Raw genomic sequence first — 14,936 nt, forward strand, 5'->3', positions numbered from 1 at the left:
AAAAGAGATGAAGAAGGACATTTCATATTCATCAAAGGAAAAGTCCATCAAGATGAAGTCTCAGTTCTGAACATCTATGCCCCAAATAAAAAGGCATCCACATTCGTGAAAGAAACATTACTGAAGCTCAAATCACACATAAAATATCACACTCTAGTAGTAGGAGACTTCAACACTCTGCTCTCACCGCTAGACAGGACCTCCAGACAGAAACTTAACAAAGAAACAAAAGGACTAATAGAAGTTATGACCCAACTGGGTTTAACAGACATCTATAGAACATCCGCCCAAACACAAAGGGATATACCTTCTTCTCAGCGCCACATGGATCCTTCCTGAAATCGACCACATAATAGGAAACATAGCAAACCTCCATAGATACAAAAAAATTGGAATAACCCCCTGTATCTTATCAGACCACCATGCATTAAAATTAGAATTCAACAATAACACAAATCGCAGAAACCCTACAAACTCATGGAAATTGAACAATGCACAATTGCATCACGCCTGGGTATAGGAAGAAATAAAAAAGGAAATTAAAGACTTCCTGGAATTCAATGAGAATGAAGACACAACATAACCAAACTTATGGGACACTCTGAAAGCAGTGCTGAGAAGGAAGTTCATAGCACTAAGTGCACACATGAAGAAACTGGAGAACAGTCACACTAGTGAATTAATAGCACAACTGAATGTTCTAGAACAAAAAGAAGCAAACTCACCCAGGAGGAGCAGATGCCAGGAAATAATCAAATTGAGGGCTGAAATCAATCACGTAGAAACCAGGAAAACATTGCAAAGAATCAATGAAACAAAGAGTTGGTTCTTTGAGAAAATCAACAAGATAGACAAACCTTTGTCCAAACTAATCTAAAGGCAGAGAGAGACTATGCTAATTAACAAAATCAGAAATGAAAGGGGGGACATAATAACAGACACTGAGGAAGTCCAGAGAATCATCAGGGCATACTTTGAAAACCTGTACTCCACAAAATTTGAAAAATTTAAAGAAAATGGACAGTTTCCTGGATAGATGTCACTTGCCAAAACTAAATCAAGAACAGATAAACAATCTAAACAGACCTATAACCCTTAATGAACTAGAAGCAGTCATCAAAAGTCTCCCAACCAAAAAAAGCCCAGGCCCAGATGACCTCAGTGCAGAATTCTACCAGAAAAATCAAAGAAGAGCTAATTCCAATACTCCTCAAAGTGTTCCACACTATAGAAGCAGGAGGCTCACTAGCAAACTCTTTTTACAAGGCTACAATTACCTTGGTACCCAAGCCACACAAAGACACAACTAAGAAAAAGAACTATAGACCAATTTCCCTGATGAACATCAATGAAAAACACTGAATAAAATACTAGCAAATCAGATTCAAGAACACATCAGAAAGATCATCCACCATGATCAAGTAGGCTTCATCCCAGGAATGCAGAGATGGTTCAACATTAGAAAATCTATCAATGTAATTTACCATATAAACAAATTGCAAAGAAAAAACTACATGATCATCTCACTAGATGCTGAAAAAGCCTTTGACAAAATCCAACACCCCTTCATGATAAAGGTCCTAGAGAGATCAAGGATAACAGGAACATACCTGAACATAATAAAAGCAATATACAGTAAACCAACAGCTAACATCAAAATAAATGGAGAGAAACTCAACGCAATTCCTCTAAAATCAGGAACAAGAGAAAACTGTCCACTTTCTCCATACCTCTTCAATACTGTACTTGAAGTTCTAGCTAGAGCAATAAGACAACAAAAGGAGATCAAGGGGATACAAACAGAAAAAGAAGAAGTCAAGCGTTCACTATTTGCAGATGATATGATAGTTTATGTAAGTGACCCAAAAAACTCTGCAAGGGAACTCCTAGAACTGATAAACACCTTCAGCAAAGTGGTAGGATACAAGGTTAACTAAAAAAATCAGTAGCCCTATTATATACAGATGATAAAGTGACTGAGAAAGAAATCAGAGAAACATCACCCTTTACAATAGCCATAAACAGCATCAAATATCTGGGGATAACGTTAACTAAAGAAGTGAAAGACCTGTATATCAAGAACTTTGAGTCTCTAAAGAAAGAAATCAAAGAGGATATCAGAAAATGAAAAGATCTCCCATGCTCTTGGATTGATAGGATCAACATAATAAAAATGGCAATTTTGCCAAAGGCAATCTACCGATTCAATGCAATCCCTATCAAAATTCCAGCACAATTCTTCACAGACCTTGAAAGAATAATAATCAACTTTATATGGAAAAACAAAAGACTCAGGATAGCCAAAACAACCCTATACAATAAAGGAACTTCAGGAGGCATCACCATCCCTGACTTCAAGCTCTATTATAGAGCTGTAGTCCTGAAAACAGCTTGGTATAGGCACAAAAATAGACAGGTAGACCAATGGAATAGAATTGAAAACCCTGATTTTGACCCACACACCTATGAACACTTGGTTTTTGACAAAAAGATAAAATTATACAATGGGGAAAAAAGCATCTTCAACAAATGGTGTTGGTATAACTGGATATTGGCATGCAGAAGACTGCAGATAGATCCATGTCTATGACCTTGCACAAAACTTAATTCCAAATGAGTCAAAGACCTCAACATAAATCCAACCACACTGAAACTTTTAGAAGAGAAAGTGGGAGATACTCTTCAACAAATTGGTACAGAAGACTGTTTCCTGAACATAACACCAGTAGCACAGACACTGAGATCGACAATTAACAAATGGGACCTCATGAAACTAAGAAGCTTCTGTAAGGCAAAGAACACAGTCAACAAGACAAAAAGGCAGTACACAGAATGAGAAAAGACATTCACTAACCCCATATCTGACAGAGGGCTAATCTCCAAAATTTACAAAGAACTCAAGAAACAAGTCTCCAAAACACCAAATGATGCAATTAAAAAGTGGGGTACAGAACTAAGTAGAGAATTCTCAATAGTGGAGTCTAAAATAGCTGAGAGACACTTGAGAAAGTGCTCAACATCCTTAGCCATCAGGTAAAAATAATCAAAAAACTCTGAGATACCATCTTACTGCTGTTAGAATGGCTAAAATCACAAACACCAATGACAATTTATGCTGGAGAGGATGTGGAGAGAGGGGAACACTCCTCCACTGCTGGTGAGAGTGCCAACTTGTACAACCACTTTGGAAATCAGTATGGAGATTCCTCAGAAAAATGGGACTCAGTCTACCACAAGATCCATCAATTCCACTCTTAGGCATATACCCAAAAGATGCACATTCATACAACAAAGACATCTCTTCCACTGTTCACAGCAGCATTATTTGTAATATCCAGAACCTGGAAGCAACCTAGATGCCCCTCAACTGAAGAATGGATAGAGAAAATGTGGTACACAATGGAGTACTTCAGCGGAAAAAAACAGTGGAATCTTGAAATTCGCAGGCAAAATGGATGGCACTAGAAGAAACCATCCTGAGTGAAGTAACCCAGTCACAAAAAGAGAAACATTGTATGTACTCACTCATATATGGATTTTAGACATGGATCATGAGAGTGCCAGTCTGGAGTTCCACTGACAGAGAGTCTGGGAAACAGGAAAGAACCTAAGAGAGATATACATGGTACCCCAGAGAAGAGGAATGAAAATCTTCATCCAGTGACTGATGGAAGCAGAGGTAAACACCCACAGCTAAACACTAAACTGAACCCGTGGAACCCAGTGACAGAGAAAGAGGAGCGACGAGCAAATGGGCAAAGAATGGGCTGGCAAAACCAGCAGAGACAGCTGATCTGAACAAGGGGGAGTTCTTGGACCCCAGACTGACATCTAGGAGGCCAGCATGGGACTGATCCAGATCCCCTTAGTGTGAGAGTCAGTGAGGAGGCCTGGGCAACCTATGGGGCCCAGATCAGTATTTATCCCTGGCATACAAATGGACTTCTTGTGTCTATAACACAAAGAGAAATGATCTCTCAGGCTGGACTCTTAGGGGGAGTGCCTGGACCCTGCCCTGAGGGAAATGACAGACTCTGGATATCCCCTATGTGGAAGGAAGTGGGGGATAGGATGGGAAGCTGGGGGAGATGGAAAGGGGGTGCGGAAGGAGGGGAGGGAGAGGGAACTGGGATTAACATGTGAAGCAAACTATTTAATAATAAAAAAGAAAATTATAGCCCAATATCCCTTATGAATATAGATGCAAATATTCTCATTAAAATACTTTCCAACTGAATCCAAGAACACATAAAAAATTGCCCACCATGATCAAGTTGGCTTTATTACAGAGATGCAAGAATGGTTCAACATACATAAATTAATAAACATGATCCATCACATAAACAGATTGAAAACATGAAATTACATAAACATGAAAGTCACATGATTACCTCATTAGAAGAGGCTTTTGACAAAATTCAATGTCTCTTTATTATAAAAGTCCTGGAGAGACTAGGGATACAAGGCAATTTATAGTAAGTCTACAGTCAACATCAACTTAAGCTGAGAGAAATTTGAAGAATTTCCGATAAAATCAGAGCAAAACTCTTCCCATACCTATTCAGTTTAAGTACTTGGAGGGTTAGCTAGAATAATAAGGCAAGTGAAGGAGTTCAAGGGGCTACAAATAAGAAAAGAACTGAAACTATCTTTATTTGTAGATGATAAAATTTTTATAAATAAAAGGCTCTAAAAACTTCACCAAGAAACTTCTACATCTGACAAACATCTTCAGTAATGTAGCAGGATACAAAATTAACTCACAAAATCTTCTGATATACAAATGACAAATAAGAAAGAAACCAGGGAAAGTGTACCTTTTAAAATAGCCTAAAAATAAAAAACAAAGATAAAATAAAACAAAAACTTGGAATAACTCTAACCAAGCAAGGGAAAGTCTTGTGCAAGAAAATCTTTAAGACATTAAAGAAAGAAATTGAAAATACACAGGAAGATGAGATCTCCCATGCAATCAAGATTATTGCAATTAATATAGTGAAAATAACTATCCTACCAAAAGCCATCTATAGATTCAATATATAAAAATTACAACACAACTCTTCACAGAAATTGAAAAAAAACTTCATAGTCACATGGATATAAAACAAAACCATAATCGCTAAAACAATCCTGAAAAACAAAAGACTGGCTGGAGGTATCACCATCCCAGATATGAAGTTGTAACTAGGGAGATTTTTTTAAACCATGGTTATTGGACTAAAAATACACACACTGACCAATGGACTAGAAGACACAGATCATAAGTCCACACACTTGATTTTTGACAAAGGAGCCAAAAATACACACTAGAAAAAAGATAGTATCTTCAACAAATGATTCTGGTTTATGGTTGCATGTAGAGGAATGCATCCTTCACAAACTTCAACTCAAAATGGACTAAAGACTTCAACATAAGGCCAGTTCCCCTGACTATGGTAAAGGGAAAGTGGAGGCTTAGTATCTAAAATATCATATAAAGAACTAAAAAAAAACCTGAACTAAAAGAAACAAACAGCCCAATATAAAAATGGGGCACAGAGCCAGTAGGCAGTGGCACACTTCTCTAATCCCAGCACCTTGGAGGCAGAGGCAAGAGAACCTCTCTGAGTTTGAGGTCAGACCGGTCTACAGAGTGAGTTTCAGGACAGGCTCCAAAGCTACAGAGAAACCCTGTCTTGAAAAACAAACAAAAATAGAGAATAAAAAAAGAGAAAGAAACAAACAAATAAACAAAGAGGGGTACAGAACTAAGCAGAAAGTTCTCAAAAGGTGAATTCCAAATGGTTAAGAAATATTTAAAGAAATGCTCAATACACTTAGTTATCAGGAAAATGCAAATCAAAGCTATTTTGAGATTTCATCTTACACCAGTCTTAATGATGAAGGTCAATAAGGTGAATGACAACATATGTTGGTGAGAATGGGGAGGAGGGAACAATTATTCATTGCTGATGGGAATACAAACTTGTACAGCCACTATGGAAATCAGTGTGGTGGTTCCATAGGATGCTGGGAATCGATCTACTTCAAAACACAGCTATACCACTCTTGGACATATGCCCAAAATCCTACTATACAGATACTTGCTCATTCATGCTCATTGTTGCTATATTCATAATAAACAGAAAATAACTGTTATCCGTCTGATAACTTAAATATTGGATCACTTGTGGACACTTTTTTTTCTATTTGCTTTTAATTCTTTGGTCCTATCTTTCAGTACATCTTATGATTTTTATTGGATTCCAGTAACTTAAGAGAGAAAACTGCAGAGGCTTTGTATCAGCATTTCTCAATCTGTGGGCCATGACCCATTTGGCAAACCTCTATCTCCAAAAATATTTACATTTATGATTCATAACAGTATCCAACTTACAGTTATGGAGTAGCAATGAAAATAATTTTATGGTTGGGGGTTACCACAGCACGAGTTATTAAAGGGTCACAGCATTAGGAAGATTGAAAACCACTGCCCTAGATGGTGTTATTGTTCGGTGTGGTGGGTTCTAAGTTTGTTTTCTGTTAGAGAAATGGCTATTCGTCTGGATATACCAAGGGCTGAGGTTAAAAGGCAGTTTTTCCATCCTCCTTGTGTTGGGTCTTTTCCCGTAGGCAAATGCCACTCCTCTCACACTCTTCTTGAAGTTCTCACTTAAAGTTTGGGGTGTTTCTTAGGATCCTTCCAGGTTAATAGCTTGGGACATTTCATCCCCAGTATCACAGGGTTTTTGAAGTCCTTACCTGGTCTTTAGCCTTCCAGCTATTCATTGTATTAGTAATAAAGTACTAAATTCTTTGGCCATTCTGAATTTAACCCTTTCTCTCCTTAGACCAGTATGATTGTGATTTCTGTTTGGATCTATTGTTCTCAAAGCAAAGTAAAACAAAACAATCCTACCTAAAACAAACAAAATTGGGGTAAATTTGACAGTCGTATTCCTTTTTTTTTTTATTTGAAATAGGGTTTCTCTGTGTAGTCTTGGCATTCACTCTGTAGACCAGGCTGGCCTCAAACTCACAGAGATCCAACTGCCTCTGCCTCCCGAGTGCTGGGATTAAAGGTGTGCACTGCCTGGTGACAGTCTTATTCTTAAGGACCAGAGTTCTTCATGTATTGATTGATTGGTTGTGATTATTTTCAAAAAGTAGTTCTATAAATGTTTGTGCACGTTTTACAATTCAGTTTTGGTGATTAAGTTGAGTACAAACTACATTGTCATAGACAGAAAGAGATCTCTAGGCATGGCAGTACATTTGTAAGTATCTCTCTAGGACAGTTAGCCAGGACTTTTTTCAGCCTTCATCCGAAGGCTTACTCAAACTTTTTGTCTTTAATATCCATAAAAGAAGTATTTTACTTCACTTGTGCGTCAGAATGACTTCAGCGTAGACAATTCTACTCTAGCTCCATGGCCTAGTCTTATTTCCTGGAAAACACCCTCCCATTGTTACTTGCCGGCCATCAGTTTCCTTGTTTCTATTTTACTCAGGCATGCTTCCCTGGGATGGTAACTTAAATTAACTTTTTACATTTGTTTTTATCTTATTCTTTCTTTTAAAATATTTAAGAATTTGCTCTTGCATAAAAATCCTTTATACAAGACTAGTTACTGGAAAGCACACAAAAATAAGGCTATGCTATGGATCCTTGCAAAGCTGTTAATTTTAAACCTTAGCGTTCTCATCTACAAAATCAAAGCAATGATGTTTACTTTTTAAGTTATGGCAGCGATAAAACAAATTTTTGGAACATATTTTACACAGTATATGATGTGTTAGAACAACATGATTATGGATGACCCATGTTGTCTCCAGATTAGGTCTGGGTCTCGAAATGGAAAGACATGTGCTAAAAAGGAGAAAATAATTATCTGTTCAACCTTCACCACTCAAACCCTGTGGGTAAAGGGACGAGGCCACTGCTATAATTTCTTCCATTTGGAAGGGGAAAGAATGACACAAATGGAAGACAGTCTGTAGCGGTTCTGAAGTTCCACTGGGCTCCTGTAGTATGTGGGGGAAATATTCTCTAGCAGGGTGTTTCCATGAACTTCAGAGGACTCTTGTAAGTGGTGGGTTTTGTGTTTTGTTTCTTGTGGCCTTGACTGTGCCTTCTGATTATCCTCTTTCCATAATAATCCTTGGCCATATCTGAAGTGGACATCAGAGATTATGCTTTCCTTAGAACCTCTAAGACTTCCTACCACTTACTATCTATTGATAGCTGAGGACCCAGAGGTTGTTTTATGTCTTAAACTTGTACAACCTCCTTCAGTGTATATTAATGTTTCATTTAACTGTTGAAGTCCTCAAAAATCTTTACTTCAGGTTAAGAAGATGGCTCAGTTCATAAGAGGTCCTGAGTTTGGATTCTCATGGCCATCATCTCCCTTCCTGAGAGAGGTCCATCAAGACAGGAAGGGGAGCAGGCATGTGAAGAATGCCTGCAATCCCAGGGATTGAGCAGTTGAGGCAGGAAGATTGCCAGGAATTTAAAACCAGCCTAAGATTCAGAGTAAGATCTTGTCTCAGGAAATCAAAAGAAGATGATGAAGAAAAAGGGAGCAAGGGGGCAGGAGGAAGACGAAAGAGGGAAATGTAAGGAAAGGAAGAGGAGTTCTCACTAGGGATCAGTTTCTAAATCCGTTTCTACAGTCTAGAAACATGAGAGCCCAGCTTAGGGAAAGTCAGGCAATAATACAACTGGAAAGCTTGTAAGCACCCATGTGTTCAGATGATTATCACTTCAGCCTCGCTCGCTTCCTCTCTCTCTCTGTCACATACCACATGCATACATTGTGTTGTCCCTAATCCATACACATGCGTGCATGTATGATTTATGTGGTATATCTATATACATTTATGTGTATTAATTTATGTACGTGCGTATACATTTATGTATATAAATGTATTTATTAATATATATTTGTTTGCTTGGATTCCGGTTATCCTCCCTGTTTTCTTATGAGTTCCTCCAATCTCTGGGCTTTATCTTTCCTTTGTTTCTGATTCTGTTTTTCTTCTTCGTATTGTTCCATTACTCTGTTGTCCCTAATCTGTATTTTTCTTTACATTTTTATCTTCCATCCTTTGTAAGTTATTGAACACAAGCAAATGTGCAGATGAGTCTGTGGAACTGTCATGGCTATCTGTGATGCCTCTCTGTCCATTCTTTCTGTATCTTTCCCTAGCAAGGCCTGACCCTCACCGATCTGCTTCCTCTGCACCATGTGCTTGCCCCCTGGACCACAACAATTCTCTCATTACGATACTGCTCTTAGTTGCAGCATCATAGCCAATGAGGTTTACTGTAGGCACAATTATCACTAATTAACAACTTTTCCCAATACCTCTTGTGACAACTTGCAATACACTCAGCATTGGCAAATTTTGACAGTCTCTACAGAGACCAAATTGGGAAAAAAAAAAAAAGAAGTGACTGCAGGCAATCAATCAAGAAACAAAGGTGTAAATAATTCCTTGAGTTCTGGGCTTTACTTTTCTCAAAAGTATTATAACTCCAATCAAGTGCAAAGCCTTGAGCTCAAGAATAAACACACTTTAGTAGGAAGTGATAAAGTATGTTTTGTTCTGGGCGTCTTTGAGACTTTCCCTGCCAAATGTGCTGATTCATAGAATGTATTCTGTTTTGATAGTTTAGAAAAATAAAAACAAATAGATTAGCTATCTTGTGATACATGGAAATATTTCAGTCCCATCAGTTTGGGACTAAAAACTATTTCATTCTGAAGGGATTGTGTGCACTATATGTAACAATTTCAGGTAAATCAGTTCATTCTTGTATTTTCATTTTTTCTGAATTGCATCAAATTGAATGTAATTTACAAAGCAATATGAGCTCTATTATATACATTTGCACCAGCACAGATCAAGCTAACCAAAGGGCCTCATGATCGTGACAGTGCCCTGGCAGCTGACTGGGGTTGCCATCTGTCATCCAGGGCGTCCTGTTCATAGCTGGTACTGTGCTTAATGTCTGGATGACTTTAAGGAGCCCATAAAAAGTTGACTCTTGAAAACAGTATTGTTTCTCAAGTAGGAAAACTGAAAATTCATAGACACCAGAGCTGTGAATGTGGCTCAGTGGCGACTGCTTGCCTAAAATTCATAGGTATTGAATTGTATCTCTACAAATCAAAAAATCAATTAAGTTGTAACTTATAATTATCATGTCATTATATTTAATGTGGGCAGCGGAATTTATTCTTATAACATTGGTGTGATGTGGGTTTGTATCTGTCAAATCAGCACAGGGTCATGTAGGGTCTCAGAGCATCCTGGAGTGCCAGAGATTTGAAAATATGTGTTCAAGTGGAAAAATAGGAAATTATTTCTCCAGAGCAGCATGAATTTCTGGACATAAACTGGAGGTCCTGGTTTAGGAATAAGGCCTTGTATTTCGCATGCTACATGAAGGTACATTAGATGGAGCTGCTTCACAGGGACAAAAATGGAGATACTGCCTCCCTCTTTAAAAAGTAATCATAACTCCTTCCTGAAAGAAGCCATCACATGTAAACAGCAGAATGGTAAAGACTTCTTTTTGTTGTTGCCCAATTTGTATTTTTAACCCTAAGACACATATGTGACTATACTGGAAACAGGGCCTTTGAGGAGGTCACTAAGTTAAATGACTCATAAGAGTAGAGCCCTGATCGTTTAGAGTTGATTTCCATATACAAAAGACATCATGTCCTCTGGTGCGTGCGTGCGTGCGTGCATGAGTGTGTGTGTGTGTGTGTGTGTGTGTGTGTGTGTGTGTGTGTGTTAGGGACACAAGAAGATGATGGTGGTCTATAATCAAATAAATAGATTCCCTTACCAGGAACCAAATCTACCAGGGACTTGTTCTTGGATTTCCACCCTCTAGTTGTGAGAAAACAAATTTTTTTCTGCTTAAGCCACTCTGTTAGTGCTTTCTGTTCTATGCATCTAAAAAGACCAAGAGAATATTTCTTAGTAGTGGGTAGGCTCTGGAGGCTCAGGGCATGCCTGCTGCAGGATCAAGAAATGCCTCCAGGGTAATCCTAAATCTGGTAACCAGGATTATTGCTCTATGATGTGGTTGTGCAAGTCTGGAGAAGAAGGGAACTTTCCAGGACTAGTGCTACCCCTGGTGGAGCTGTTGTTGTGCAGGTGCCTGTCCTGTGAAATGCCTAGCCTTCCTCTGAACACACCCACTTAATCTTTAAAAATAAACTCTTTGAAGGGGCAGCAGTTTATCAGCCACCTAAATTCTACACATACATGATTGGTCCAGTCCCAATGAACTATAACCCCTCATACCTCAAGGTCATAGCCAATGCCACGGGCCTTACACATCTGAAGAAAAACATAATAGAAGACTAGGGAGAGATTGTCGTGCTTCAGCTGGGTGGTCATCACTGCATAGCGACTGGTTTCTGGTGACTAGAAAAGTCACAACTGAAAGTTAGACTCTAAAAATTTTCAAATCAAATTTTAACTTTATAGTTATAGATCTGCAGAAATTACTAGATAACACAGAAGTGCTTATCCCACCACAATTGCATGGCTATTACTATCTTACATTGCTTTGGAACATTTGTCTTAACTAGGAACCAAACTGCTACATTACTATGATCTACCTAAGTTCATACTTAATTTGAATTTCATCAGTTTTCCCATATTTCCCCTTTCATGTTCCAGGATTCCATCTTATTTTTAGTTCTTTCTTAGGTTACTTTTTCAATTTTTTTAAAGAGTGAGAAACTATTTTTAATAGAATGGATAAATGAATTTCATTCTATTTCCATTTTACATGCAATGAAAAGGTGGATCACACAACAAACCCCAGCAGGCAGTGTCAGAACTAGGATCTATTCCCTGTCTCCTTATTTCCATTTATCTCAGAAGATGCTGCTCCATCTGCTAGGCAATGGGGATTCCCAACAAGCTAGAGCTACTGGAATTGCTTACTAAACAAAGCCATACCATGTAAAGTATGTTTATCTCGAGTTTCATTTTTTTGTTTTTATTTTATTTTTTATTACTTTAATTTTTAAATAGCTTGCTTCCCATGTCAATCCCAGTTCCCTCTCCCTCCCCTCCTCCCGCACCCTCCCGCCATCCCCCCCAGCCTCCCATCCTATCCCCACTTCCTTCCACATAGGAGATATCTAGAGTCTGTCGTTTCACTCAGGGCAGGGTCCATGTGCAGTACATAACTATTGTCAGTAGTCACCATGTTGCAAATATCGTGGTGACAAGAGCCGGCTAAGAGAACCTCTGATTCAGCTGGCTAGACTCTGTCATGCCAGACACACACCTATTCTCATAGCGAAGGCCCCGAAGCCTGAGCCTTTACACATGGATATGAACTGCAACACTTTGGAATTCCACTGTGGCTGCTGAGCATGTAAGTGTATGGCAATTTCTGTGAACTCACATGATAATTCCATCCAAGAGGTTATATTTGTCTTCTAAACTTGTCTTATGCTACCTCAGTATATAAATAAGCACAACCAAGACTGTGCCACAGTCAGTGAGAGAGGCAGGGAAGCACCTGGTAGGCAGGTCACCCTCCATACTGTGGTGCTCCCTCACAAAGCTCAGCAGAAGAGCTCAGGGCCCAACAGAGTAGGACTTCCGGGTGTCAGTAAGACCAGGGCACCCCGAGGCTACTTCTCGGTGGAATTCAGAGCCTAGCTTAGTGTGCAGACTCTTCCAGAGCTCAGTGCACTTCTTCCATCACTCCCCTCCCTCTTCCAATGATTTGCCATCTTCTAAGAGACCACCGGTCGTACAGACATTCTCCCTCTCTAATGGAGGCCTTCCCTTCCTTCCTACTCAGTGACTACCCTGTCTTTAAGGCCTGACCATGTATGTCTAAAGAGCCTCCTCACCCTACCAGGCTATTGTCACCCTCTTAAGAACTCTGGAGCAGTCACTCTAATGGCACCTATAGATGGCCTTGTGGATTTTCTTTGCGAAAATGTATATTTCATGTTTTAGTATATAAACTGTTCGTTTTTAGAAAAGGTGGCTCTTTGTTTTAATTGACTTGATCTTTTCCCTCCTCTCTGTTACTTATGTAGACATCTGTGCTGCCTAGAAAACCAGAGCTATGTCTACTCATGCTTCCTTTAAAAAATGTACAACTCCATGATCACCAGCCTATCCTGTCACTGAGACAGTGAGTGGGTAATACATACTGGAAAGCAACTTAGTCACAGGGACATGGCTTGCCCTTTGGAAAGTGAGTTCTGAAGTCTCAACCAGAAGCATCCTCAGGAAGGAGCTGAAGCTCCCAGGAACTCAAGCCCTAACTCTGAATCAGTGCAGGGCAAACACAGGTTTCAAGTTTGACAGTCTGTACATTAAACCTTGGCTTCCCCATTTGTTTGCTAAGCAATCTTTAACACGTGTTCACCTTCTCTTAACCCAAATTTTCACATCTAAAAATGAACATAAGCCAGACATTAGTGGTACAAGCCTTTAATCCCAGCACTCGGGAGGCAGAGGCAGGTGGATCTCTGTGAGTTTGAGGCCAGCCTGGTCTTCAAAGCGAGTTCCAGGACAGTCTCCAAACCTATAGAGAAATCCTGTCTCAAAAAACGAAAAAAAAAAGTTAAAAAATGGACATAATAGTGCCTGCCTAATATATTGGGCTATGAACAGGTTTATGTGATGGTCTTAGTGCATATGGATAAGGCTTAGTGAATTGTGATGCTGCCCTCACCCTAAGCTCTGTGCAGATCCAGGCACTGCCTTTCATAAGTGGTTCTTTGCCACTTATTCCAGTTTTCTCCATGTTTCATGTGTTGGATGAAAGACCTTCTGTTTTTACTTCTAGCTGATTCTTGATGAGTGTTTAATGATACAGCTAAGTGATGACTGATAGTCTCAGGTATGGCCTTTCAGAACAGTTTCTGCAACAACAATAAAAACCAACCTAAGGACCTTTTCGAGAAAGGCTGTGGTATAGAGAGACAGCCTTTCCTATTGGTTCGTGACTGTGTTCATCCTTCTGTCCTCTCCAGTGTGTGAGGTTCCAGCCAGGCGTCCTACAGACAATCTCATTCTCTAGGACCCATAACATAAAGCTGTTCAGGACACCTTGGGGATTATTTAGCCCTTCCTTGTTTACAACTGAGGAAACTGATGCCAGAACTAAGATCAGAATTCGTGGTCTCTGACCTCTCAGACCAACATCTTCCCTCCAGATTCCCATTGGCCACATCTGGAATGTGTGGGGAATCTTGGAAAGATAGCCTTTCCATGAAAACAAGAAGAAACAGCACACAAAACATTATCAGTGCTAGTCTAGTCTTATTAAACCACCTTTCTAAATCATGATCTAACAAGAATACTTCAAGCTAAATAAAAGAAGCCAGGAATACTCTTTTTCACTGGAGAATATAATTTTGCTTCAGCCACAATTTAAATTGATTTAGTTGTGAGCACAGCGTCTGAAGTGTGGGACGCATTCTATTTTCACCATGATACTTGTTTTGACAGTGATGCATTTCAGTTGACATAGCTGAAATCCTCATGTAATAAATCTCTGCCTGAAAATTAATCATGTTTATAATATTCTGAGAATTAATAACACCCATTGCTCAAATCATTAACTTAAAAAAGGAGCTTCCAAAATCTGTTCTCGGCAGTAAGGGACCACAAATAAATGAATGTTTGATAAAATAATCCAAGTAGCAGTTTAACAAGCGTAAACTGGAATGTGGCTGCAATAACACAGAACTATTGTTTAAGGGTTGGCAGAGGCTGATGAGGTTCTTATTCCAGTTATGAAGCAGGCATCCACATGCATAATGAACTGCTCTCTGAATTATTAATGTGTTGCTTATTTAGCCTCATCTGTCTAGAAGATAATGTATCCTAACTCTAATGAGTGATCGGTTTTGTACATAATTACAGTAGCAGCAGTAGTGGGGAAA

The 14,936-nt window shown here is 39.1% G+C and overlaps 1 protein-coding gene across 4 annotated transcripts in view; it reads right to left on the reverse strand.

The window, feature by feature from the left end:
• Positions 1–14,936, reverse strand: part of Iqch (IQ motif containing H) — a 193,244-nt gene that overhangs the window by 15,116 nt on the left and 163,192 nt on the right. For all 4 annotated transcript variants that reach the window (XM_040739798.1, XM_040739801.1, XM_040739804.1 and 1 more), the window contains one exon: positions 11,308–11,430. In XM_040739798.1, coding sequence (XP_040595732.1) covers positions 11,308–11,430 — 123 coding nt within the window. The remainder of the gene's footprint in view (positions 1–11,307; positions 11,431–14,936) is intronic.

The sequence above is a fragment of the Mesocricetus auratus genome, unplaced genomic scaffold (assembly GCF_017639785.1).
Source record: "Mesocricetus auratus isolate SY011 unplaced genomic scaffold, BCM_Maur_2.0 Super-Scaffold_100691, whole genome shotgun sequence".
NCBI lineage: Eukaryota > Metazoa > Chordata > Mammalia > Rodentia > Cricetidae > Mesocricetus > Mesocricetus auratus.